Source organism: Puma concolor, chromosome B2 (assembly GCF_028749965.1).
Source record: "Puma concolor isolate L17-30 chromosome B2, mPumCon1.1.hap2, whole genome shotgun sequence".
Lineage (NCBI taxonomy): Eukaryota > Metazoa > Chordata > Mammalia > Carnivora > Felidae > Puma > Puma concolor.
The window spans coordinates 97,337,232-97,361,677 of record NC_141671.1 but is presented as its reverse complement, the minus strand read 5'-3'; the positions used below and the strand labels follow the sequence as shown (position 1 = coordinate 97,361,677).

Here is a 24,446-nt window from a genome sequence, read left to right as displayed (position 1 = left end):
CCCCCATTTACTGGCTAATGTTTGAAATGCTTTCCTTAGAGAACACTTTCATAGCTCATAATTGAAAAATCTTACACTTATGAGAGAAGACAGATCAACACTGCAATCACTCACAAGTGTGGTCTCACATGGAGGTGGGAGATGAAGGAATCATTTGCTGGCAGGGAGGGTGGACAGGGCAGGAGAGAGGCAAACTGTGTCATGTTCAAATGTGTTCCCTTACAGTTTGGTCAAGATGTCGCTTCACTGGCCCTTCACTGAAGACACTACACAAGTATCGGTAAAGCATGAACATTTATATTTAATTTACATTTTGACAATTTGCACATAAATAACAATGTAAACCAGTACGTAAACATAAGATAGTTGGTTGTTCTAGCAAAGTAAAAAGCCAATAACTTTGGTCAGTTTTAACTTTGATTAGAGGAAAAAAAATAAAACCACTGTTGATTGTGGGCTCAACATTCACATGTAAGAGGCCTACGAGGGGAAGTCAAATGGTAAAGAGAATCAAGAAGTCGCAAGCCACACAGGTCTTGGTAAAAATTCCCACAAATAAGAAAGCACAAAAGGGAAAAGAACAAAGGAGCAGAATAGGAAGTATTTGGTGTCAATGTCAGAGTGTGATGCTTTGGTTTACCTACAGTTAAGGACTGTGTTTGTCAAACCCTGATCCATAAAGAAATTGTCAGTTTTGCTACTTACAGGAACAGATCAGTAAGGCTCTTAGGTTTCCCTGGATTATCCTAAATTTGTTGTTCTTTTCTGCAGGTAGTCATTAGTTGCCATCAATAAAAGGCTGAATATATAAACCAGGTTGATTAGTGATGCATCAGTTATTTAGGAAGGAAGGAAATGAAGAGAGAAAAGTTAACAGTGATAAAGGGAGTAATGGGACTGTTTCTGTGACTTGGGTGTGACCAGACTCATAACGTGGCCAAACAAAAATAACGCCATCTTAGATTGTCCTTATTGGTGAAAAATGACTCTCTCTCCTTGGTTGTTATGCACCAAGGTTTTCAGGTCTCTTCCAGTGGCGAGGGGGTGCCCAAGCTCACCAATGTGATTGTGAGGTCATGTGTGAAGCAAAATCTTAGAAAGGATTGTTTTGTGTTTTTTTTGTTTTTTTTCTTTTTGGCCCTTAGGAAGCGTAGGTTCTTTTACATGGTTTGGCTCACAATTTAAGTGGTTATAAATATATTATATATACACATGGTATAGTGGTATAAATAGATTTATAAATATACATCATTCTTTGCTACACTTTGAATGCTGACATGTAATCTTTGGGCTTAGCAGAGTAAAAGACAGAATGGCACACATTCTATCTTTCTGGAGCACACTTCGTTTCTCCTCTAGAGTAGCAAATCATTAGATAAGACATCATTTCCTGCACTACTGGACACACTCAATGAGGTAATTGTTGTGAACAACTTTGCAATGCCCTTTCATCTTAAATTAACCATAAAATGTAAAAAGACAAATACTGAGGAAAATCTTGAGTTTTACAGAAAAAAAATACAATTGATGTGTTGGGACTAGGAACATGCATTGCCTGCTTTTACCCTAAGACAACAAGAATACCCGTTTTTCGGTTTTTGTTTTTTAAGTGTGGCCTGAGCCTATCTACCTCAAATCCTTCCTGGTAGAGCACCATGTTTGTGCAATTTTGACATAACAACAACAAAAAACCCAGTAACAACACCCAGACTCAAGCCCCCAAACCTCAAACACACGAAACCACCTGTGCTTTGGGAACATTTTGCAGTGGTTTGAAACATCGCATTTTGTCTTCTTCACATTTTCAGATAATACACTGGGATGCAGAAGTCATGTGACCACTCTGAATGATCACATGACTTTGGGGTGGGGTGTCCCTGCATTTTGGAGAGGGAGATGGGTCGGCAAAGCCTTGTCTCCTTTCTGGTAAATCCCTGGCTAGGGAAGAAAAAAAAAATCTGAACTACCTACGGAAGCACACAAGATTCCCTTTCTTGTTTCTTCTAAGTTATTGTTGGGTAATTCTGCACACATTCCCCCCAAGGTATACAATGCTGTTCAAATGACAGATCTTACGAATTAACACATCAACTGTCTAACTTTGGCAATACCAAACCTCGTTTTCAAACCGTTATCACAGAGGGAGGTCAACTGAAGTAATGTATTTCTTTACCAAATCTTAAGTACTTAGACGGATGTGCAGAAATTATCTACAAAGAATGGCCACAAGACAAAACTCTAACATTTATAACTCAAATTACAAGGAATTTTTCCAGTCATTGTAAACTTTTTTAATTATTGCTTTTTGAACGATAAACTGTATAATAAATTATGAAGGATTATCATTGAAAAAATAATTATGGCTAGGCAATAGTCTTAGCAATGGGAAGGCTATGCAAACATATCCACACAGTCAAAATACACAGGTTCAAATATATAGATGGGGTGTAAATAAGTATATATAATATGTATATATATATTGTCTTTGCCTCATTTATGCCCTGAGATTTCCGTAACTTTGGAGTTCCTTCTTTTATTCCAGAGAGGTGAGGGGAAACCATCTGCCGTCAGGAGAGCTTTGCAGCACTGGAATTATGTACAAGCATCTGCTACAGGCACCCTGACTTGCCAAGTCATAAGTTACGAAACAAAACAAAACACTTGTTGTTTTCTGAAAATCTTAAGGATCCATTGGTTCTACTGTTTCCTGTTTGACCTTTACAGGCCCCAGAGGTAGTGGGTTGCTGTGAGCCAACTTCATGAGGGACGGGTCTGATGACTCATAAAGGCTACACCCTGAGAGGAGTCCATTCCCCATGTTTCTTTGCAAAGACACTTTCAGGCCAGTCTCTTCTTTCTCTTTCCTGACCATGGCCAGAATTTCTTTCTCCACCACAGAGGTCACATCGATGTTGTCCTCCACGTCCTCGAGCCGGTCGGCGTTGTCACTGATGTCAAACTTCTCGATTTCTTCGTTGATCCGGGTCAGGTCCTCCAAAGGAATCCCCGTGGCCGGGGCCACAGGACAGTTCCCCTTCAGGTGGACCTTGAGGCTGCAGAGATGGATGTAGCTCTTGTGGCAGTGGGCACACTTGTGGGGCCGCTCCCGGGTGTGTAGGCGCTTGTGGAGTTTCAGGTGCACAAATTGGGTGAACTTGGCAGGGCACACCTTGCACTGGTACGGCTTCTCTCCAGAGTGGAGTCGCAGGTGGGTCTTGAGATTGCTGGTGCTGCTAAATCGCTTGTGGCAAACCTACAGTGCGGGGAAGAGGGCAGAGACGGGAAGACCAGAAGATTAAGAGCTGCCAATGGGAAGGGCAAGCTCACATACCAACGCCCAGCAACCTGTGAGGCGAGAAGCCTCCCTGTGGCACCTACGGTGTGGCATTAAGCAAACAGGGAGATGTGGGCACACTGCACACCAGGAGGCGTTGACTCCCGTGCCATTTTCCACCCACTGGAAGCTGGCTGTGTCACCATCTCGGCTCATCGGCAGATGCAAGGCTATGGGCCGGTGGCAAGGCAGTATTCTCGTGTTGCTTTAAACTGCGGCTATATGACAAAGGGTGGGCACGCCTCAGACACCTCCTACAGAGCTTAATGCTTCTACCAAGAGACACTGCCCACCTGGCATTCGTGTGGCTTCTCTCCCGTGTGTACCAGGTAGTGTTTCTGCAGGTGGGCCAGCTGAGTAAAGCCCTTGTTGCAAGTCTGGCATTTGAAAGGCCGTTCTCCGCTGTGCACTCTGAGGTGGACCTGGAAAGAAGCCACGTGGGTTAGCCGTGCTCTGCGTTGGCCAGAAGACCTCACATGTCTGCTCAAGGACTCGGGCATTTATGATGCAAACATCTTAAGAAAACCATCAGGATAAAGCCCAACAAGCAGAGCCCCGAGGTATTCGGAACGCTCTGTTTTGTTTGAACGAAAGGAACAAAAGTCACGGGCCAGCAGGACTCTATAAACTGATCTTCCAGCCCAAACCCCACGGTCTCATTATTCTGAGGAAAGTCAGCCGAGGAGATGTAACCAGGTCAAAGCCACACAGCCAGCGATGGCAAAAGCAAAGTAAACCACCCCCCCGCCCCATGGGCTATTCCCGGGCCAGGGTCTCCAACTGTTGAAAACGCAAAGCGAGCAAAGCACAGGGGCGCGGGGGCGCAGGCGGGCGCACCGGGATGGCGCAGGCGCACTAGCGGGCAGCCCGACGCCGCAAGGCCTACCTTCAGGTTGGAGAGCTGGCCGAACGTCTTGGCGCAAACGTTGCATTCATATTTAATCTTGCCGTTCTGCTTTTTAAGGGGGTAGGGCAGCGTCTTGTAGCCCGTCATATTTCTTTTGTTTTTAATGAGATTCATGGCTTCGTCACTGCCGGGGGCCGCCAGCGCCGCTGAGGTAGCTTTGGGCTGCACCACGTGCTCCGCCGAGGCGGCCGTGCCCGCCGTGGGCGACCCGCTGGTGGGGCTGCTCGCCCTGTCCTTCATGCTGGCGGCCGCCCCGGGGAGGGAGAAGGCACTGTGCGGCGCCGGGACGAGCACCTCGCGCGCGTGGTCGGGCTGCAGCGGCCTGCGGGCTCCGTCCGAGGGCAGCGAGCTGGGCAGGGAGGCCGGGCTGAGCAGGGGGTGCGGCAGGCTGCCGCCGCCCAGGAGGCTGCTGTAGACGGGGTAGAGCCGGGGGAAGAGGCCCAGGTTGCCCACGCCGCCCATGTTGCCCATGGCGCCCAGGCCGTTGCAATTCACGCCGTAGGGGGGCAGAAGGTACTTGGAGTAGTGGGCGTTGTAGGAGGGGATGAAGGCCGGGGGCAGGTGCGGGGCCGGCGCGTAGCCCGGGTAGGAGCCCAAGCCTTCCGGGCCGTAGGGGGCGTTCAAGTAGGCGTACGAGTCCCGGTGTTCCGGAGGGCAGGGCGCCAGGGGCGACACCGTGTTCCCCGGGCTGCTGTGCGGGCTGCAGCTTTTGAGGCTTTGGTCGGGGCTGCTTCTCGCCGAGGGGCTCGGGGTCGTGGAGGACGGGATGGGGGAGTGAGTGATGTAGGTCGGCCTCTCCATCCCATAGGCTTTCAAAAAGTTCTCCGGCAGAGGGGCCCGGAGCGGGTAAACGACCCGAGGGTAGAAGGGCATTTCGGGGCTCCCGTTTTTTCGGAAGTCGTCTGCGTCCTTTTCTGGGGCGAGGGGGGAAATGTTGGAGCGGTAGCAGTCCTTTCCTTTGGAGGGGTTCGAGTCCAGTTTCAGGATCTCCTTCACGCTGTACTCTCTCTTTGGGACATTCTTGGGGCACAGTTCATTTTTCTCGGTGCTCGGCTGCTTTGGATGGCTCTGTGTTTGTGCTGAAATAAAGAACGGAAGGTTAGTCAGAGGGTTAGAGAGAACTGAAGTGAATTTCCAAAGCTGCGCTCTCCTGGAGAAAACCTGAGTGCCAGCTGGCCACAAGCGAGAGACACCTGGCTTCTCAACGCCCTTTCATTCTAGAGGGCCCGGGGCCACTTGCTTACACACACCACTCGGTTTCCTTCTCAGCAGAGTGGGGACAGTGGCAGCATCTCAAATGAAGAGCACCGTCTGGATTTTTCTGTTTCTACTAGTAAAAACCGTATGATGGCAAAGTGCTGTTCAAGCTAGAATAGGAGAGCTTCCATTAAAATGGGGGTGGAAAAATCCTGGGGTGGGGGTGTCAGAGGCTAATAAAAGTCATTCTCTGATGTTCACAGTATACGGAAAGGAAATCAGCACACCCTGTGAACTAGATGTGAAAGATTAAGACTCATTTCAAGTAACAAGCAGTCATCAGTTTTCGCCTCGATTCTTGTTTAATACGAATTTGATAAAACCCTGTTCAAACTGCCTGTGCCAAATAGATTAGCAATGTGGATGCCACCCTTTCCCCTCCGATTTGCTGACCGCACAGGAACTGCACCAAGGTTCTGTCTGGTCTAACCAGGCTCCCAGCAGTGCTGTCCCCTGGAATCACAAGGCGTGACCTACTCTTCTCTGCCAAACCACAACAGGCACTTCCCGAGCCAGTTCAATTACTTAGAGCACCAAAGAAAACAGGCAGCTAAGATGAAAGCATTTATTCTATATTATTACTCGGTAAATACACTACTTAGGAACAGCAGCAATGAGGACAGTTCCAGACTCTTCGGGCCATCGCCAGCCCTGCCCCTCCGAATACACTGAACAAACGATGCCTTTGGGAAAACACCAGTGAGAGCAGGGAATACCAAAAACAACCCGTTCAGCCTTCCCTGGAAATCAAAAGTAAAACTTAACGCTCCTTCGCTGGAGCTCTGGTTATCAGAGGGGCGATCATTCCAACCGAACAGCTGCCCCATGAGTAGGAGTAGGTTGAAGGCATGAACCCTCCCATGTGTGCGGATGCTCTGGGAGGCAGGAGAGCTCTTGGCCTCTGCATCGTAACAGGACAGGTTTGGGGGACCATGCGGAAGCCTCTGTAAAAGTATCATTCGTGGTCGCCTAAAAAAAAAAAAGTTTCCGTTTGATTTCACTGAGAAAGCACTCCAGGCCTGATATCTGATAGGTCTAGAAATGAACTCTGTGGAAGTCCAGACTCTGAACTCTTCAAATCCATTCTCTGGGCTGACAGACTTGAGGGATTCGATTCCAGTGTGAGAGGCCCTCGGAGAATGTTATCTCCTGCTAGCTGTTATCAGTTACTCCAGGGTGAGCCAGCAGCCCCAGAATAAACACAGCCAGGACACTATCAGGGAAGATGCTGATGGGGGCAGTGATGGAGAGCTTGTTGAGGGAGAGGGATTTCTGAAGCCACTAAACCAAAATAAATAACCCCTTATCGGGCCAATATCAGTCTTTCAGTGAGGCCCAGCAGGCAGGAAGTTCAAATTGTCACTTTTGTTTTTTAAAGCTGAAATGGTAAAGGAAGAGAGACAACGAAGTTGGAAAACTGATAGGCGAGGCATCTCACAGCCACAGGAAGGAATTTTATGGAGGTGAAAAAGAACAATTTGAAGGCACCCACGTAGGACCACATTTAAAAAAAGATGTCACCCTCCTAAAATGAACATACAGAAACCTCACCATCCTGTTTCTGCCATTTTTATGTGGCAGATTACACCTGAGTCTCATAATGTTTCCGGTGGCTTCAATACTGTCTTGGTTCTAAAATTCAACAGATTAAAACCATAAGCAAGAAGCGGGAGTCCATCAGTAGCACTGTCCTCGTATATTTAGTCAGGTGTTCTCACTAGGCACCCCGATAATTCAGTTATTAAACTGAAAACAGAGGGGCGCCTGGGTGGCTCAGTCGGTTGAGCGTCCGACTTCAGCTTGGGTCATGATCTCACAGTCCGTGAGTTTGAGCCCCGCGTCGGGCTCTGTGCTGACAGCTCAGAGCCTGGAGCCTGTTTCAGATTCTGTGTCTCCCTCTCTCTCTGACCCTCCGCCGTTCATGCTCTGTCTCAAAACTAAATAAACGTTAAAAAAAAATTTTTTTTTAAATAAATAAAAAAATAAACTGAAAACAGAGCTAATAATTAGGGCGGATGATAGGAAAATCAGAATTTATCATTTTCTATGCAAAATACTTATTAGCACAGGGCCTGGGCTAGAGTAAGATCACAGTAGATGTCTGCCTTTATAGAAATCAATTTGTATCATCTTTCAAAACAATATCCAGAGGGAAACGTTAGTCCCCTAAGATGTTCTAAGGTGGAAGTCATGGAGTCTATCTCTGTGAAGGTACATTTTAAAAAATCATCCTTCAGCAGCTGAGTAATCAGTAGAGCTGGTGTCATTTCTGACTCTCCCACTCAGCAGCAGCTTGAGTTAACATGAAGAAGAAAATCAAGATCTGTTTTTGTTCTTAAATCTTAAATGGCTGTAGGCGGACGGAGTCATTTCAAGAGTGAACTGCTTCTGAAGGCTCTGAATGGCTTAATTATGCCGACTCACATTTTCGATCTATAATAAGAACCCCCAAGACTACAAGAAAGAACCTAGAAGTTCTGCAGTAGGCAAAACAAAGTCTGTTTTCAACTGAAACTGAGAAAGCAGATTAACATTTAGAAGTCTATAATTTGGTCAACTGTTTTCTAGATGGGTTGGTTAGATACATAGGAAAAAAATACCAAAAAACTTGGGAGGGGTTAAGAGTTAAATTTAATAGTTTCTACTCTTTTAGTTTTAAAAACCGCCAATTTGTGATTTCTGGCTACTTATTATTTTTTTTTTTTTTACCTCCGTTTAATTAGACTCTCTTCTCAAAATTCTCCCATTGGAACCATCACTGCCATTTAAAGTCCTCATGGAGATTTTGGCACAGACCTCTTATTGTGCTTGAAGCATGGAAACCCAACACAACTCACTTGAAGACACAATCTACCTATTAGACCTGATGAAATAGTGGAAATTTTCCTGATCAGAGGCTCAATCATCAGCTACCACACCTAGGACAACTGGTTTCACAATCTGCAGCAGGAGTCTTGGCTTAATGTGACTGGTTATTGTTCACTCTCATTCTTGACTAGGAATCCTGGACAAGGAAAGGGTATCTGAAAATGTTAAACCTCCATTTAGAAAAATTTCTGCACAGACGAAAAGGGACATTTGTGGGAACGAAAGTGTCATTTCGCGGTATACACACAAGTTGGCTCTGTACACAAAGAGTTAAGCACTTGAATTTTAGATACTGTGAAAAGCCTTTCGTCAGGGAATAAAAATGCAGGGCCTTTGCAACCACACAGGGTGAAGGATGTATGTGAGAAAGCTTCTTCATGGTTGGGGCAAAGTCACTGGGGTGGGTCACTTCAAACAGAGTTACTGTTTAAGAAAAAGAAGAAGAAAAAAAAAAAACCCACCAAGGTCTTTCTCTGAATCCATGAATGATTAAGATCAAGGAATATAAGGAGACCGTCAAGAAGTGACTTGCCATGCTGAGAAAGTCAAGAGTAAACAGCACACCTTCCTCACATCTTCTCTAGTGAGAGGAGCTGCTAGAATAGAAGTTGTCTTTTACCACCAGGCCGTGGGGAGTGGCCCAAACAGCTGAATGGCTCCTGGGGTGCTCAGCACATGTGACAGACTCTTGGGAGCTCTGAAGAGACATGAGGGAAAAGAACGGACACCTTTCATCAGGACCTGATTCCCCCCTCATGCTCAGGTTGGAAGCCGTCTTGTTTCCAATGAGTCCAAGACCTTTTCCTGAAGCTCAAGGGTGCAATGATTGTGTGTGTGTATATGGGGCGGGGGGGCAGTTTGGGACCACGAATGCAAACCTAAAAGGTGATCCTGTGAGGGAGGTTGGTAAGTTTTTACAGCCCCACCTTTTCAGAAAGCGACAAACACAGTATTGAGATCCTAGGGAGATCAAGTAAACTAGACAGTGTGGGATGAGCACCAAATAGCTATAGAATTGGCTTACACCTGAGTAGGATAGGTAATTGGTTTGTTAACAGGTCCCAAAATTAAAGTCAAAATTCAAAATTCTAATTTATGTTAACATTCATTCCAGATGTTTCAAAGGTGAAAACGTGAACTAAAGTAATTCAGCCTTCAGATGAAGCAACTGAGACCTCATTATCAATAGTTGGTATATCTGGGGAATGCTTTGTACTATTCTTGTAACTCTTCTGTAAGTTTGAAATAATATCAAAACAAATAGTTACAAAAATTTCAGAATTTAGATGCCAAAACTTTAAGCCAGAAGGATTTAATGTTAAAAACTTCCTTAAAACTTAGCAGTCTAAGAACATACAACCATAATTACAACAGATTGGAGTTTTATGGCAATTCTTAAATTGTTCCTAGAGATCACTTGAGAATGACTAAAATGAGGTAGCCCTTTCCAGAGAGGTTAGGACATTAACTATAGTCAAATAAAAAAGTAAAAGCTTATAAACCTAAGGAACTGAGAATTTGTTAAAATAAAGTGATAGGGGTGCCTGGGTGGCGTAGTCAGCTGAATGTCCGGCTCAGGTCATGATCTCATAATTTGTGGGTTTGAGCCCCAAGTCAGGCTCTGTACTGACAGTGTGGAGCCTGCTTGGGGTTCTCTTCCTGCCCCTCCCCCATTTGTGCCTTTTCTCTCTCTTTCAAAATAAATAAGTAAACTTTAAAATAAATTTAAAAGGTTTAAAAAAAATTAAAAATAAAGTGATAGGTGGCTTACTGTAATACGGATTAGGAGATTAGATAATTAGGATTAGGTTTCTGCCATAAGGAAGGAAGGTATGATATAAAATATTTAGAGTTATCCATTTAGAAGAATATTTTTAAAATTGTAGCTGTGAGTTTTTCCAGAGACAATCCTGGATATTCTACATCAGACCGTGAGTTGATAACCAAATGTGCATCTCTATAATATTTCAACACACATTTTAAGCACCAACAAATCACCACAAACAAGGGCTATCCCTTAAAGACTAGGCATGTCAGGACCAATCCCTTTTATACTACTACCTGCCCCCTTTTGGAAGGATTACAATTGGATATATATTTCTTCCTCCAATTTTCTGAATTAAACACTCAAAATAGCTTTTAATAGTTTACATGGTCGAGTTTCATAATGGAGAATAGGGACTCAAAAAAAATTGTTTTCCCTTTTCCTAGTCCCTTGTTTAAGCCACCTACTTGGCCCAACAAATGAAGCCATATAATTAAACAACATGTTATTAGCTCATAGGGGCAGAACTGACATTACTGGCATTTTTTATTTTATTTTTTTGTTCTATAATCCACTTACTGAGATTCATCATTGTCAGCTCTCCGGGATAAGGGTAGTGAAGCCTTTCTGCAAAGTCCCGACAATACCACACAAGAAGCTCCTGGTTGGCAGGGATGGGCTTAATGGTGTAGAAGTAGATGTTCATCCCGTTCTGACACGCAGCCAGATTTTGCTCCCGGGCAGAGTGCGCCGGATTCACATAGCGCATCCAGTTGCTTTTCTCCTCATTGAAGCCATCGATGAAGTGGTGAAGCTCCCCTCTGGAATAGATCTGTCCAAATGAAAAGACAGACGTGTGAAAGAAAGTCAGCCCCAAAGCAATGGAAAGCTTCCCCGGCACCCTGAAGAACAAACACAGCAAGTACGGAGGAGTGTGCTTTCTCGTTCCCTGTGGCCCAGTTAGAAAAAAGAACGAAATCGGTTTAGCCAGAGTAGTCTTGAATCAGCATAAGTAAGGGCAGAAACAGGTAAGGCACACTTTGTCAGTTACCTTTTCCATTTCAGTTTTATCGTCTTTTCATGTTTGGGGAAAAACAACAGAAGAATGAAACACAACATTTCATTTAAGGAGCCGCCTCAGGCGGACCAAACCACCAGAGAGTATTACTTTTGCTACAGCCGTGAATGGCAAATGGGCGATGCTACTAACTTTAGTTCCGATTATGCTGACTTTTAATGCTTTGAGTCACTGGGTAGAAGACCAAGTCAACTGAATACGTCAAACTGAGTCTCTCAGCTTTTTCTATGGCCTCTGTACTTGCCGTTTCCTACACCCCCGCCCAAGGCTTAAACTATGCAAACATCCTCCACCCCCAAGCCTCCAAGTCCAGAAGTAACACTTGTTCATAAGAATACTTGGAACCTTGCCTTTTTGTGGAAACACTGGGTGGGGCAAAGGTGAACTTCACCTGCCATAACAAAGTGAGCACCGGGACAGAAGCCAGAATTTGACAGTCTACTGAGAAGTCACTTTTCCTCTTGATAAACATGTTCGGCCTTGCGCTTGTCTTGCAAGCCAAAGGAGAGGAGAGGGAACCCTCTTATCTGAAGGGTGGTTGGCTAAAACACCACCCACAGGGCCACAGGCACGCGTTTTTCAAAAAAGAACAGGAATAAGCTATGTTGTTCTTTAAAGGCAACGCATAACGAAGAATTCAAAGTTTGCCCCACAGTACCACTACTTTCTGGTTAACGCACTCAGGCTCCTCAGTGAAAAGGCAGAGGTAAGAAGAGGAAAAATTAAAACCTACAGTCTTGCTGAAACTACTTTATAAACAAACTCCTTCTGCTTCCACAGAAAGCTTTTCTCTCCCTCTTTTCAAGATGGACCATTTTTTTCTTCAGTCTTAAGAAATTTCCTTATACATCTATAATCAATACCTGGTTATCTGCGACTTGTAGTCCTCGCGGAGTAGGGCACTGTTCATAGCAGAAATTTTGCTCTAACCGGACAGCAGGTTATTGCTTTGTTCCTAGTCACATACTGACTATGATAGTCTATAAATCGTTTCTGTATTTCACTCAAACGTTATCAGAAACAAAAAGGAACTCTGTCCCTTTAACACGGGCAGTAAACACCAGAATCACTTTCTTTTAAGAGTAACTTCCTGTAAATTGTGAAGGGGGAAATACATGTGGCTTCATCAAAGCAGCTTGTGAGAGCTTTTGCGGTGTGTTTTGTTAAGAGAAAATGGAACAAGGCTGGGTGAATTCTGCTATCAAGAGGGGTTTTCAAGTTTGTTTACTCTGATGTGCAAACTTCCAGGAACATGGGGTTCCATCGCTCTGCACTCTTCGCTGGGCGGAGACTGCTTTCTAAAGCTACGGGTATGAGATTCCAGTCAGCCATCCATGGACTACAATTTACTGTCATCCTCATTTAAAAGACAGAAATGTCAATGCCATGAAGTCATACACACACACACTCGAAAATAAAATAATGCATACGTCAAATGAACACTGCTCTCTCTTACCTCACTACATTGCCATATATTATCAGGAAGATTAAAAATGTGCTGACTCATAGTACAGTTACAAGAAATGTCACTCACTGGTTTCTCAACTTGAACATCCCTACTCTTCTTTGCCTGTGTAATCTGGATGGAAGTTTTTCTTTCCTTACAACAGATGTTCATATTCCTGCCAGCAAAATCAGGATGCTTTTAACAACATGTGGGGAGTTTTCTCCTACAATATCCTTTGTATGTGAAAGACTGATTCAAATAAATCCTCCCAAGGAAAGCATTTCAGTTACTTATAGAGAACCTTTAATGAACCAGAGAATTGGGACAGAGACAGGAGGTTCTCAGGTATTTCTTGCCTTTTAAAAAAAATGACCACACATCATTAAGTCTTATGCTGGCATGTGTTAATTCAGACCTTTGACTCCAAGAATTACACACTTCTGTGGCTCATTTCTGAGAAAATTTTATTGGCAAGAAAGGCAAAAATGCACTCACTGACATTTTGCCCATTAGAAGTCATGAAGTAAATATATTTGAAGCATGTGTAATTATTTTTTTAAAGATTTTTTTAAAGTTTATTTGAGAGACAGACAGACAGACACAATGAGAGCTCACGCTTGTGAATGAGTGGGGGAGGGGCAGAAAGAGAAGGAGAGCGAGAATCCCAAGCAGGCTCTGCACTGTCAGTGCAGAGCCCGATGTGGGGTTCAATCTCTCGAACTGTGAGATCATGACCTAAGCTGAAATCAAAAGTCAGTCCCTCAAATGACTGAGCCACCCAGGTGCCCCAAGCATGTGTAAATATTAAATAAAAATTGTGAGCACACAATTCTTAGCATTTTCTCACGTTTGGAAAATAGAAAAATAAATTTCTAAAAACACAAAACTTCCTGAATTAAAAAAAAAAATCCTGTTTCTATGGAACAGCTTCTGACTGATCCCCAAATGGAAGCCTTTTATAAAGACACTTGTCCAAAAGATATAGGCATCCTCGGTAAATACTGGCCAAAATAAGTATAATCCAGTTTTTGTTGTTATCATGCAGCTGTTTCATAAAAGAATTCAAACCATGGTTCCCCAGTAGTCAGGATCATTTTATGCAAATATATATAAAAAAATTACTTTTAAATTTAATAAGCATATTCTCATTTTCTAACTGAGAAAACTGAATATCCTAGAAATCTACAGGAAGATGGAAAGCAGTCCAATTTTTTTCTCTGTTCCCTTCTAATTCAGAGCCTTTTACTCAAAAATCCATCTAATTAGTTTATCTTTGAGGTCCTTTCTAATCTTGATATTCCAAAGGAAATTGTATGGGCCAGACCTTTATGCTCTCCCATGATTGTAAGCATTTCCCTTATGCTATGGGAGCAATGTGCATACAGTCACATCCAACAGTTTTACGTGTAGATGCGTGACTAGTCCTAGTCATCTCCATTCCCCTAGTGGCATCTTCCACGCATCCTTCCTTAACTGCATGTATTTTCAAGCTAATTCATTTACGATTACTCTTCCATTCAATTAAAGTTAACTCAGCAAGAAATCAAGAAGGGGTGAAATCTAAGGCTTGGTGACTCATTACTACTTCCTTGCAGAGAAATGCAAATGAACCTACCCTTGAAACAAGCAGCAAACTGTTTCCTTTCATCACAAAGCTCTAATGAATTGCAAAAATTAAGATTCACATACAGTCCATATCTCCATCCCTAATCACCTACAGGCTGCTTTTCTAGAGCCACATATTTAACCAGTTTCAATCGCATTTGCTTACAATGCCCTGCGTCCACAGGGGCCCCAATGTTGTGGTGAGCCCTAGTATAGGTTGAAAAAGGAAGTGACCCAGCAATTCTAGCTCCATTTTTTTCCCTTAATTCTTAAAGAGTCTGAAACAATTTTCTCTACTTACCCGCCAAAAATATTTCCTGTTGGCGTTCTTAGGAACAGTATCATTGGTGTAGATTTCGCCTATTAGAGGTCCAAAACGTGTTCCCTTTGGTATGTATTCTTTACTCACTACTCCAATAACCTATAGGGGGTAAAATATGAGATAATTACTTCAACTGTAAAATATTAACTAACTTTTTCATTGAATTGTCAAGTGGTAGTACAATCAACAACGACAAAATTATGATATGGAGAGCAGATATTAATGGTGCCTACATAATTTTAATAACAAGCTTCATCTTAGGGGGAGGCCATCCTTCAAACTCCCGGATCGTAAGCAAATACCCAACCAAGCGTGAAAATCATCTAAAGGATTATTCTCTGGTGACTGAAGGTCCTTTATTTTTATTATTACTTTTCATGCTAGAAAAACAGAGAAGATAATCGTTTTACCTGATTTTAGAATCAGATATTGCAGAATTAGACTGTCAAGAGTAAACTACTTCAGCCTGCTCCTAGTTTCTTATTTCTCCTTCTCCCTCAAACTATAAACATAGCATGCTTGAGGGGAATAAAATAGTTTTAACCTCAGAAACCAAAATAATGCCCTTTGGTTGTTCCACAAAGACCTAAGGAACCAGAAGCAAAACACATTAGATGTTTTTTCATTCCAGATGAGGTTTTTCTTTTTTTTCATAGCTTGTAAGTTCTCCTTAATAGAAGAAAGATCTTCAAGTAACTTTGTTCTCCTCTAGCATCTTCTACTCAACAGTGGTCAAGTTATCCTTTGAAATGGAATTTATACCGAGGAGAGCTGTGGGTTCTGAGATCTGAGGAAATGACCTTCTCAGACTGGATGTATCACACCAGAGCCTTGCTAAAGAAACATGTTAACTATGCCAGTTCCTCCTTGATCGTAAATTTCTTTAAGGGAGTGAAAAAAATCACCAACCACGAATCAGGAAGCAATTCATCACTATTCAAAAGAATTCTGTAAGTGGTCCTCTGCAACGTTTTGCAGTTACAGTTTTGTTTTGGTTTTTATTCAGTCACTTTCCCATTTTTATTTTTTTCTTGTCCAAAACTGAATACTTTTTACTTACTGAATACCTTACTGACACGGACCAAGAGGGGAGGTAAAAGAGAATATTTATTTCCAGGTTTTATGAAGCCCGGTGGCTCCTGTGTAATTGTGTACCCGCAATGGTAGGTCCCAATATATGTATCAGTGAATGTTCACAGGGGATTCTCAGATTTTGGTTGTGATGTACGTGGGGACCTCAATAAATCTCCATCAAGAATTTAAATCTGTTTAAATGGATATGGAATAAGCACATCTACATGGTTGTAAAGTCCAATCTTTCTCGTGTACATTTCTCATCAGTCAATGATTTTTTTTTTTTTAACAATTTGGTATTCAATATACAAGCCTCAATGGAGCGTACCCAGACTGAAAAGACAGGAAAAAGAAAGAAAGAAAGAAAATTTCCTACACCTAACACAAGTTGAAACAAGGTTGTGAGCTAAAGTGTTATTTTTGGTACTTTATGAATTTCTGGCAGAGAGCTGAAAAAAGCAGATGTTCATTTCATCCTCCTCCTCTGCCTTCATTTACATCTACGTGCCCTTTCAATACAGTTCATCGTTATTGGTATTTGTTGGCAGTAAAATGACTGGGGACAGGAGTGCCTCAGAACAGTCTTGAGATAAAAATTTGTACTAAAGCTGAAGTAGACTTACTTATTCAGAGGCTCGTTATTTACATTATTGCCCCTAATTAATTTGAAAAATTCATGGAATTGACTTCTATGACACGCAAATCATTTGGCATTCACATTTGAGTGATTATTCCATAATATTAAAATGACAAACAGGAAAAACAAATAATGTCATTTGTTGGTGAGCCAATAATTAGTAGTTGATATTTTCAACATATCCACTTTAAAGCAGTAATTTAAAGAAAGGTACTCAACTGGTTCATCAACTTTGTTTTAAATTATAGTCTCTTGAAGACAGTGTCTTGGGAGTCAGAGCTTGATTACCAACAAGTAGCATTATATTGAGGTCAGGCTTTTTCTTCTGAATTGCTCTTTTTTTAACCAATGAGGTCTCTTGCTTCTCATCTATCAATCTTATACTAAGAAAACACACACAGTTTTCTTATGGCCAAAAAACTCGACAGAATCATGTTTCCACAAAAGAATTTTCAGAAGACATAGCCACCCAGCACCTACTTGAGTACAAGTATAAGAAAGTCACGAGGACGCTATAAGACAGTATTTGCCATTTATAACTTTACAAATGCAATTAAGCAGGAGAGGAGAGAGGAGAACAATTAAAAAGAGGAGGGTCTGTGGAAGAAGAGAGGTCTATGAAAGTTTTCTGATTTAAAAAAGAGCCAAAGAGCCTTCAATATTGGATTATCTTTACAAGTGAGACAGAACCCTATTATTTTAAGTTCCTATTATACAAGAGCTATAGGAAACATATAAACACAAAAGTGGATAAACAGAGACACAAAATCATAGAATTTCAAAGGTTGGGAAGAATTGTATGGCTTATATGCCATCTATATCCATTCCCAGTCCAGCATTTTCATACGGGATAAATACCTTCATCTGAAATCTGTGTCTGAGACATTATTCAAAGAGGACATACAAGCTGCAATTTTAAGATTACAGTACTCGGCTAGGTAACTGTGGAGGGGCAACAGAAACCAAGGTCATTTTTAATGGGAAGTGGAAGACCTAGTCATATTCTCCCTCTGGCCCTAGAAAGATCCAGCTGTGAACCTGAGCTAACAACATTCTATCCTTGGAGCAAGCACATGATACAGAGGAACCTGGTGTGTGCCTTGGATTTCACAGTGCTAAAAAGACTAATTAAGAATGTGTTCACCTATCTCAAGAAGGAAACTTCACAGGAACTGACCAGGGTCCTAAAGAATTACTACTAGGGGCAGGCTGCTGTGTGCCTCCCATTAACCTATCAGGGACAAGACCCTGGCCTCTACACATCCTTGCCCCTCTCTTGCCTCCGGCCAAGCTCTTCCATACCATGCATTATATGTTGGGGTCCAATCCTTCCACCATTTGGGCAGATCTGTCTCTGTCAGTGGCCTCGGTTACAGGACACACCCTGATGTCTGAGGCTTCCAGACAAAAAAAAAAAAAAAAAAAAAAAGGGCTTGTTTTTCATCATACAAAATGAAGATTTCACAACTTAGGATGGGGGTTGCTAAATCAAAGTATGATATCAAGGAGAATATAAACTTGTTTTTTTTTTTGTTTTTTTAAGCAATTCCTCCTTTAAGGAATATACAGATACACACTCATAGCAGCGTGCTTTAAGCAGAAACCTTATTCAAGTTTAAATGTGGTATGAGCATCATCACCCCAAATTACATTAAGATGATTTAAATTACTAGCTATCTCTCCCCCTCCCCAGATTTGCCCCTATAAAAATGATTTCTTCGATTAAAATTCTATTTTGAAGACAAGGATATTCGCATTGAGATAACTAGAACTGTGTAGTGGACTAGGACTTCAGCTTGCAATTCACTTCATTTTTTTAAAAAGGGGGTGGAATGGATGAGAGATGTTTTTGGAAGGTTTCCTCCACAATTATCTTTGTATTAAAGGAAACATGGTACATTGTCTCACAAATAAAAGGCACTATGAAGAAGAGGGAATTGCATGTTATGGAGAGATACTTTTTACAGATGGCTTGAGTTAATAATGGACTTCAATCAAAACAGACATTCAGCGAGTCCCCATCATTGGCCTGATGTTTATCACCGCATGACTCTGGGAGGTCAGACTCAGAGCCACTGTGCCTCTTGAATACAAGCAAACTCAACACAGGCTACCGCTTCTAAAATATAAATGCTTAAATTGATCTTGCTGTATTCAAGTATTCACAAAAGATTATTTCAGGAGAACAAGGGGAAAATCCCCCTAAAAGAATAACCCATCAGTTAAAAAAAGTTCTAAAAGTTTTGAATAGTAGGTCTATATTTGGCTTCAGTTCTGGAAATAGGAAGTAAGAACAGCCTCATTAAAGGTGCAGAATGATTCTAAACCAAATCTAAAAATGAGGGTCAAGATCAGAAATATGGTTTGTATGTTTTGTTTTTAAACCCAAAGAAAAAAAAAGGTGCTGACACATAGCACAAATTCATAATGAAAAATGGTCTTGTTAAAAAAAAATCCCCCAGTATGTCAGCACAACAGTACATAATGTAACATCTTCTGCTATTTAAATGAAAACATGTAAAGAAGGGCAAGATAAATCAGTGAGATAAAGACCCCACGTAGAAAGCTTTTTTTTTTTCTCCTCTTTCCATGGCTGGTGGGACTGAAAGAACTAACTGAATAATGATAATGTAAACATTTCATCAATCCTGAAGGTTTCTGTTCTAGAACTGTCTGCAGGTATCACACCCTCAATGGCTTAATTCCCCAGGCTTCTTTCACCACCTTAAGGAAACTGTCCTCTCCCAAAAGGGCAAAAAGGAAGAAAGAAAGAGAAAAACGGGTACAAATTCCAGAGTGAGTGTAAGACAGTATTACATTTAAGTTGGCTTCCTGGTTGCTTTTATGATTAGGAACGGATGTGGGAAAATAGAATAGAAGGCCCTGATCTCTCATTAGGTTAGTTTTGAAAAGACCCTCTTTAGGGATACAGATACTGCATGAACATACTGAAATAGGAAGTTATATGTTCAGACCAAAAAAAAAAAAACACCAAAGAAGCTTAATAAAGGATTGGGCTGAAAGATGTAAAGACGATAAATAAAACCACAGTGACACCAAGAGGGGCCAGTGTAGCATAATCAAGAAGCAGTGGCTGGGGAAGTCAAGAGAACTTTGCTCCTAGTCCTGGCTCACGCTTCTCACAATACATCTTAGGTAAGGGACTATCGTTCTGAACCTTGGACTAATAATCTGAGGGCATTCCTTTATTGAGCTATGATTTTAAGCAGAATGATGGAAATTGAAAAACAAGCTAAGAGCTGAACTGATGATAAGAACATTATAGAATTAAAAGCCACAGAATAGAGGTCTTTAAAACAATGGGCAGGACAGGGCAACACAGCACAAAAATGAACCCTGAGAACGGACCAATATTTGGTCAAATGTGATATGGGAAAAAACACACTACACCTTTTAAAACCACAGTCAAACTTTAAATAGCCAAACAAATCCTACATTGATTCCACGGGCCACATCTTATGAGACTTTCAATGAGAAGAGGGTTACTTTCAGAAAGAGGTATAATTAAGGCTGACCTCTGGGGGTTAAATTTTTGGTAACATTCATGTACAACTACAATTTAAATTTTGCTTTAAAAAAAAATCTGCCTCCATTCTTCCAGCAGGGGAAAAAAAAAAAAAAAAAAAGGTTAAGCTTTAATGAAACTCAAAGCAGAGTTGCTCTATTTAATTTTAGACAGCTGTGTCTCCCCCTCACCGAAAACACTGAACTCAGACACAAACAGGAAAGAGACAAAGTATTTCCCAAACAGGCTCCCCGACTCCTTCAAATACTGTTCCTTGGGGAAGGAGGAAAGTGATCTGACATGGCTCTAATGAATTGTCCCAGTATCAAATTATGGATTCCTACAGCAAGGAATCACTTCTTTCTGAAGACAGTGACGGAAGCGACAGTAACCTATGGGAGTAGTGGTGGTGGGAAGTCTGTTGGGGGGCTGATTCCCTCAAGTCAGCTCAGCTTATGGACTAGTAAGAACAACTAACCGCAGTAGCTGAATTCTCAAAACCAGAGGTGGTTCTGCAAGTTATTTCACAGCTAAACATCACGCCTCACTATAATCGTTATATAAAAGGGTAAACACAAATCCTTTGCTCATTCCAAGTTTGGGTTTCCAGCCCCTTTGAAACAACAAAGGGTGTACCCACTTCAGAGGCCAATAAGGAATCGGCCTGCCAGCCCAGCCAGAGCAAAGGAGTTGCCGCAGATAAACACAGTGGTTAGCTCTGAAGTCATCCGGACAGAGGACACTTTTACACGAACCTCTTCTTGGTCTACACCATCACTTCAGTTCATAAACACGTCAAGGTTTTGAGAATAATTTTAGAAACCCAGCTAATAAAGCTGGCTCATTAAAAAGAATAAAGCCATCTCATGACCAAAAGGAGACAAAAGAAACATGAAAAACTTTTTTTTTTCCCCCTAAGAAAAAGTTTTCTCCCTCAGAAGCTACTGTACAATTGGAGGACCAGGGGTCAGGGAGTCCGGGGGTGGACAGTGGCTTTCTCCAAGGTCACTGTCAATTTCGCCCACCTCCTTCTGCAATGCAGCTTTCCCAAGATGTGTCAACTCACCAAAAGACTGAACTGTTTACTAATTAGTAGGGAGCAGCTGAGAGCTGCAGGAAATGAGGAGGACAGACTTGGGGAAAGAGAAAGCAATGAAAGAAGGGAATTAAGGGATCGATTAAGTATTGATACTTACAGATTCTCACGGATATACGAGGCTGCAAGGGCAAGTAGGGAGATTTGGCGTCAGGTGCCAATCTTCTCCAGCAACAAACCAGAGGCTTACCTCTTTGCTGTTCGTGGCATATTTGAAAAGCAGATTCCTTGGTAGAGACGCCTCTGCCTGAACTGAGGTCCCTCCGTCGGCCCCACAGTCCCAGGGGTGGTCGTTCACAATGTATGTACACTTCTCTTCAAAGTCAGCCTCTGTCCACAGAGTCATGTCTGCGTCCTCCATGTCCATTTTCATGGTCCCGGCGGTCACCCCTCGAAACCTCACAGCACTGGAGCTACACTTCGGGGCAGCCTGGAAGAGAAGGGAAAGGCCTTTAATCCCCATTGTCCTGTGGCTCCCTGTGAGAGGCTATGACTAATACAGTAGTCTGAAGACTTTAAAAGCAGATGCAAGAGTGCTTGGTACAGTTGAGTAAGAGCCAAAAAGCCGTATAAAGAAGACTGCCTTGAAGAAGCGAGGTTTTAAAATGCCACTCTTACTTAGTTTTTTGAAAAAAGAAAGACGGACTGTGGCAACCTCATTGGGGGGGGGGGGGTGGAAAAAAGAAAAGAAACACCTCCAAACAATCCCTGCTTTACCTCTCACAGCAGAAAAATGCTGTGGGCGCTGGGTCCTATGTCCCAGAACGCCTGGGGTCATGGCCGCCAGACCCTCCGCGCTGTGGAAAAGCTGCCTCAGAAAAGTGTCACAAACAAGGAGAGGAAGAGGAAGGAGTTCTGTCTGCCTCTGAATGAAGCTAAAAATGGAAAGCGCGTGTGGGGCAGGAGCGGAACCCAGCCGGCCTTTTCCAAATGGGGAAGACTGAACTTTCCCACCAGCTCCCAACGCAAAACAACTTTCAAAACAACTCTCCGCCCCCCCTCCTCTGCTGCAGGGCTCCCTTTCATCCTCTCACACGGGAGACTGGAAGGGTTGCATCCTGCCAGCATCCCTGAGCTGCAGCTTTTCAGAAATGATTTGGAGCACAGGAAAAAGAGGAGGAGAAATGGGCGAAAGGGCAAAACTCCTGGCAGTTTCCTTTGACTGGTGGGCATCTCACGCCAAATTTTGAAAAAGCAAAACAACAAAGCATAAAAACTCTTCAATAGCATTCCCTGGAGAGAATTCCTTCAGGAGCCCTCAGCTACAAATAGCACTTTCCATTTAAATCTGAAAGTGTACGAATTCCCAGAAGTCACTGATGTGCTTCAGTTTACTGTAACTAAAGTTATAACAAATATAGAAGCTCCGAGGACAGACACTGCTTCCATTTGTAAACTGATAAGGATATTCCCGCAAATCCCCCCCTTGCACTCAGGAAAAGTGCTTTCCAGAGAGAGAGAGAGGAAAAAAGGTAAACAACTTCTGGAATGTTTTCCCATATAGACAAGGCTTGATAAAAAAAAAAAAAAAAAAAAAAAAAAAAAGTAGGAACGCGGGTATCATTTCCATGTAAGAACGTGTCCTCCTTAGAATGTAAACACAGCACTCGGCGGAAGTCCTTCAAGGTGGCTCTCTTTTACATTCTTCTATTTCTTCCCTAAACATGATGCTCTTTTAAAAAGAAGTCAGATGCAAAGTTCTCTTTCCCCTGTTACGACTTAAGCAAACTTGCTTGTGTTCATTTAGTTCCCACATGGACAGTCATGATGGTAAATAAATGTTAAAATCTAGCGAAGTTTAAAAACAAAGCCAACCCGGAGGAGTTATTTTGACGGGGGTGGGCAGGAGCCACTACCGAAGTTTCAATGAATTGACATTTATGCCTAGAACTGAAGGGGTTAATGATTCATAAGGAAAAAGTCTTATAAATGTTTGACAGTACTAAGCGCCCTAAAGCAGAAGCAGTTCTGGTTTCTACTGCGACTACGCCAACAGCAGCAGCAGCAGCAACAACAACAACAACAACAACAACAACAACAACAACAACAACAACAACAATTTCTGATCAATTTCAGGATGAAAAACAACATCAAGTTCCTTACCAAGGTCGTACCCACACGTTTTTCCAAGCAAATATCCAACATCGGAGATAAGTGTCGCTCATCTCTACACAGTCCACATTTCCTCCGCGTCCCCTGGCGGGCTGAGGACTGACGCGCACCTCGGCGATCCCTCCTTTTGTACGGCCGCCCCGGCGCCCGCGTCCCGGCTCTCTCGGCCGCGGACAGGTGCCGCGCGCTGCTCTGCCTCTCCGCAGCACTGGAGGGCTGAGTGTCACTGCAGCACTTTCAGTCTGTGTTAACCAGACCGGAGGCTCCTTTCCCCTCCCTGCAGCAGATTTCCCATTCGTCTGATTCACTCCCACCAGCTGCTGAAGGGGGGCGTGGCCATACCTGAACTCGCCGGGGCCGCGCAGAGCTCGGCCCAGGGCTTTCCCCCCGGATCGCCAGCAGCCCCGAGCTTCCTCTCTTCGCATGTGAATTTCAACATTTACTTGGAATCTTCTCACTTCCCTTTGAAAGCACTTAACCTCAACGTTCGCTCGGGCTGTATTGTATTCTAAATACTCAGCCCGCCCTCCTTCCTGCCGAGACTTTCTAAGGGGGCGCACATTCCTTAAATTAGGGGAACCTAAAAATTACCTAAAAATTTTGTAGTTCCTCGGCTCGAATCCACACTTTAACGAACGTACACCATTTACCTGAAAAGAGCATGCGAAATTATTTTTCCATGTGATGTAATAAAATGAAGCTGACTAGTCCTCCGGCTCTGGCCCGTGAAATGCACATTTCCCCTCCAAAACTCGTCAGCTTCCATTTCTCCTGCTAACTGAAATACATCCACATTCGGCAGAACTAACTTCCCTCTTTCAACTCTTTAGTAAATAGGGAAATAGGGAAGACTTATAATCCTACAGATGAAAATTTTTTTGCCTTTGCTCTCCTCCCCAAACCCACAACCAAACTCTGAGGGGCGCGTGTAAGCAAAGTGTAGGGCATTAATCTTTTCACAGTTCAAGAGAATGTTGAACTGATCACTCCAAGTGGAGGGCAGACGGAGGCAGTAATTAGTGGGGCTCGTTCCACTCCCTGTCCGGCTTTTCCTCCAGCCCCAGTCAGTCCTCTGTTGAAGGAAGGACATCCTGTGATGATGGCATACAATGTCCTGTTTGTTTATTATTAAGAGCGTGGACCTTGCATTCCTGCTTCTCATTACAAAACAAACCAGATGCTTTACTTCCTTCAATGGTCTTGTGCCTTCAGCAAGGAATCCTCTAATTCAGAGAAACAATGATGCAAAGGGTCCATTTATAGCAAGCACCCCATTACAATTACTGTTTAGATCACTGAAACACCAGTCTCCCACTTTTCCTGCTTGCCTCATATAGGTGGTTGTTTCTGAAATCATCTCTCCTTCAACCTTGGGCTGCAATGTCTTTTCTAACATTTTAAATACACGTGTGCATACA

General features: G+C 42.8%; 1 protein-coding gene across 3 annotated transcripts; it reads right to left on the bottom strand.

The window, feature by feature from the left end:
• Nucleotides 1-281: 281 nt before the first annotated feature.
• PRDM1 (PR/SET domain 1) lies at nt 282-23,195 on the bottom strand. 3 transcript variants are annotated; one of them, XM_025925622.2, is made up of 7 exons: nt 23,020-23,195; nt 21,107-21,346; nt 14,563-14,682; nt 10,711-10,963; nt 4,221-5,320; nt 3,628-3,756; nt 282-3,253 (listed from the first exon to the last, which is right to left on the bottom strand). In XM_025925622.2, exons 1-7 carry the CDS (start codon nt 23,059-23,061, stop codon nt 2,681-2,683), a joined length of 2,457 nt encoding a protein of 818 aa, XP_025781407.1. In that variant the 5' UTR covers nt 23,062-23,195; the 3' UTR covers nt 282-2,680. The 3 variants fall into 3 exon arrangements, with proteins under 3 accessions (XP_025781407.1, XP_086563640.1, XP_086563639.1); XM_086707514.1 differs by lacking the exon at nt 23,020-23,195 and adding an exon at nt 21,620-22,446; XM_086707513.1 differs by lacking the exon at nt 23,020-23,195 and adding an exon at nt 21,634-22,443.
• Nucleotides 23,196-24,446: the final 1,251 nt, after the last annotated feature.

Bases quoted from the DNA above. Each gene is read 5' to 3' on its own strand.
- PRDM1 (XM_086707514.1), bottom strand. From the start codon at position 21,694: ATGACCCCAGGCGTTCTGGGACATAGGACCCAGCGCCCACAGCATTTT. The intron at 5,321-10,710 runs GTAAGTGGATTA...TCTTTATTTCAG, and splicing joins GCTGACAATGATGAATCTCA to CACAAACACAGAGCCATCCA. The intron at 3,757-4,220 runs GTAGGCCTTGCG...GCTTCTTTCCAG, and splicing joins GCCAGCTCTCCAACCTGAAG to GTCCACCTCAGAGTGCACAG.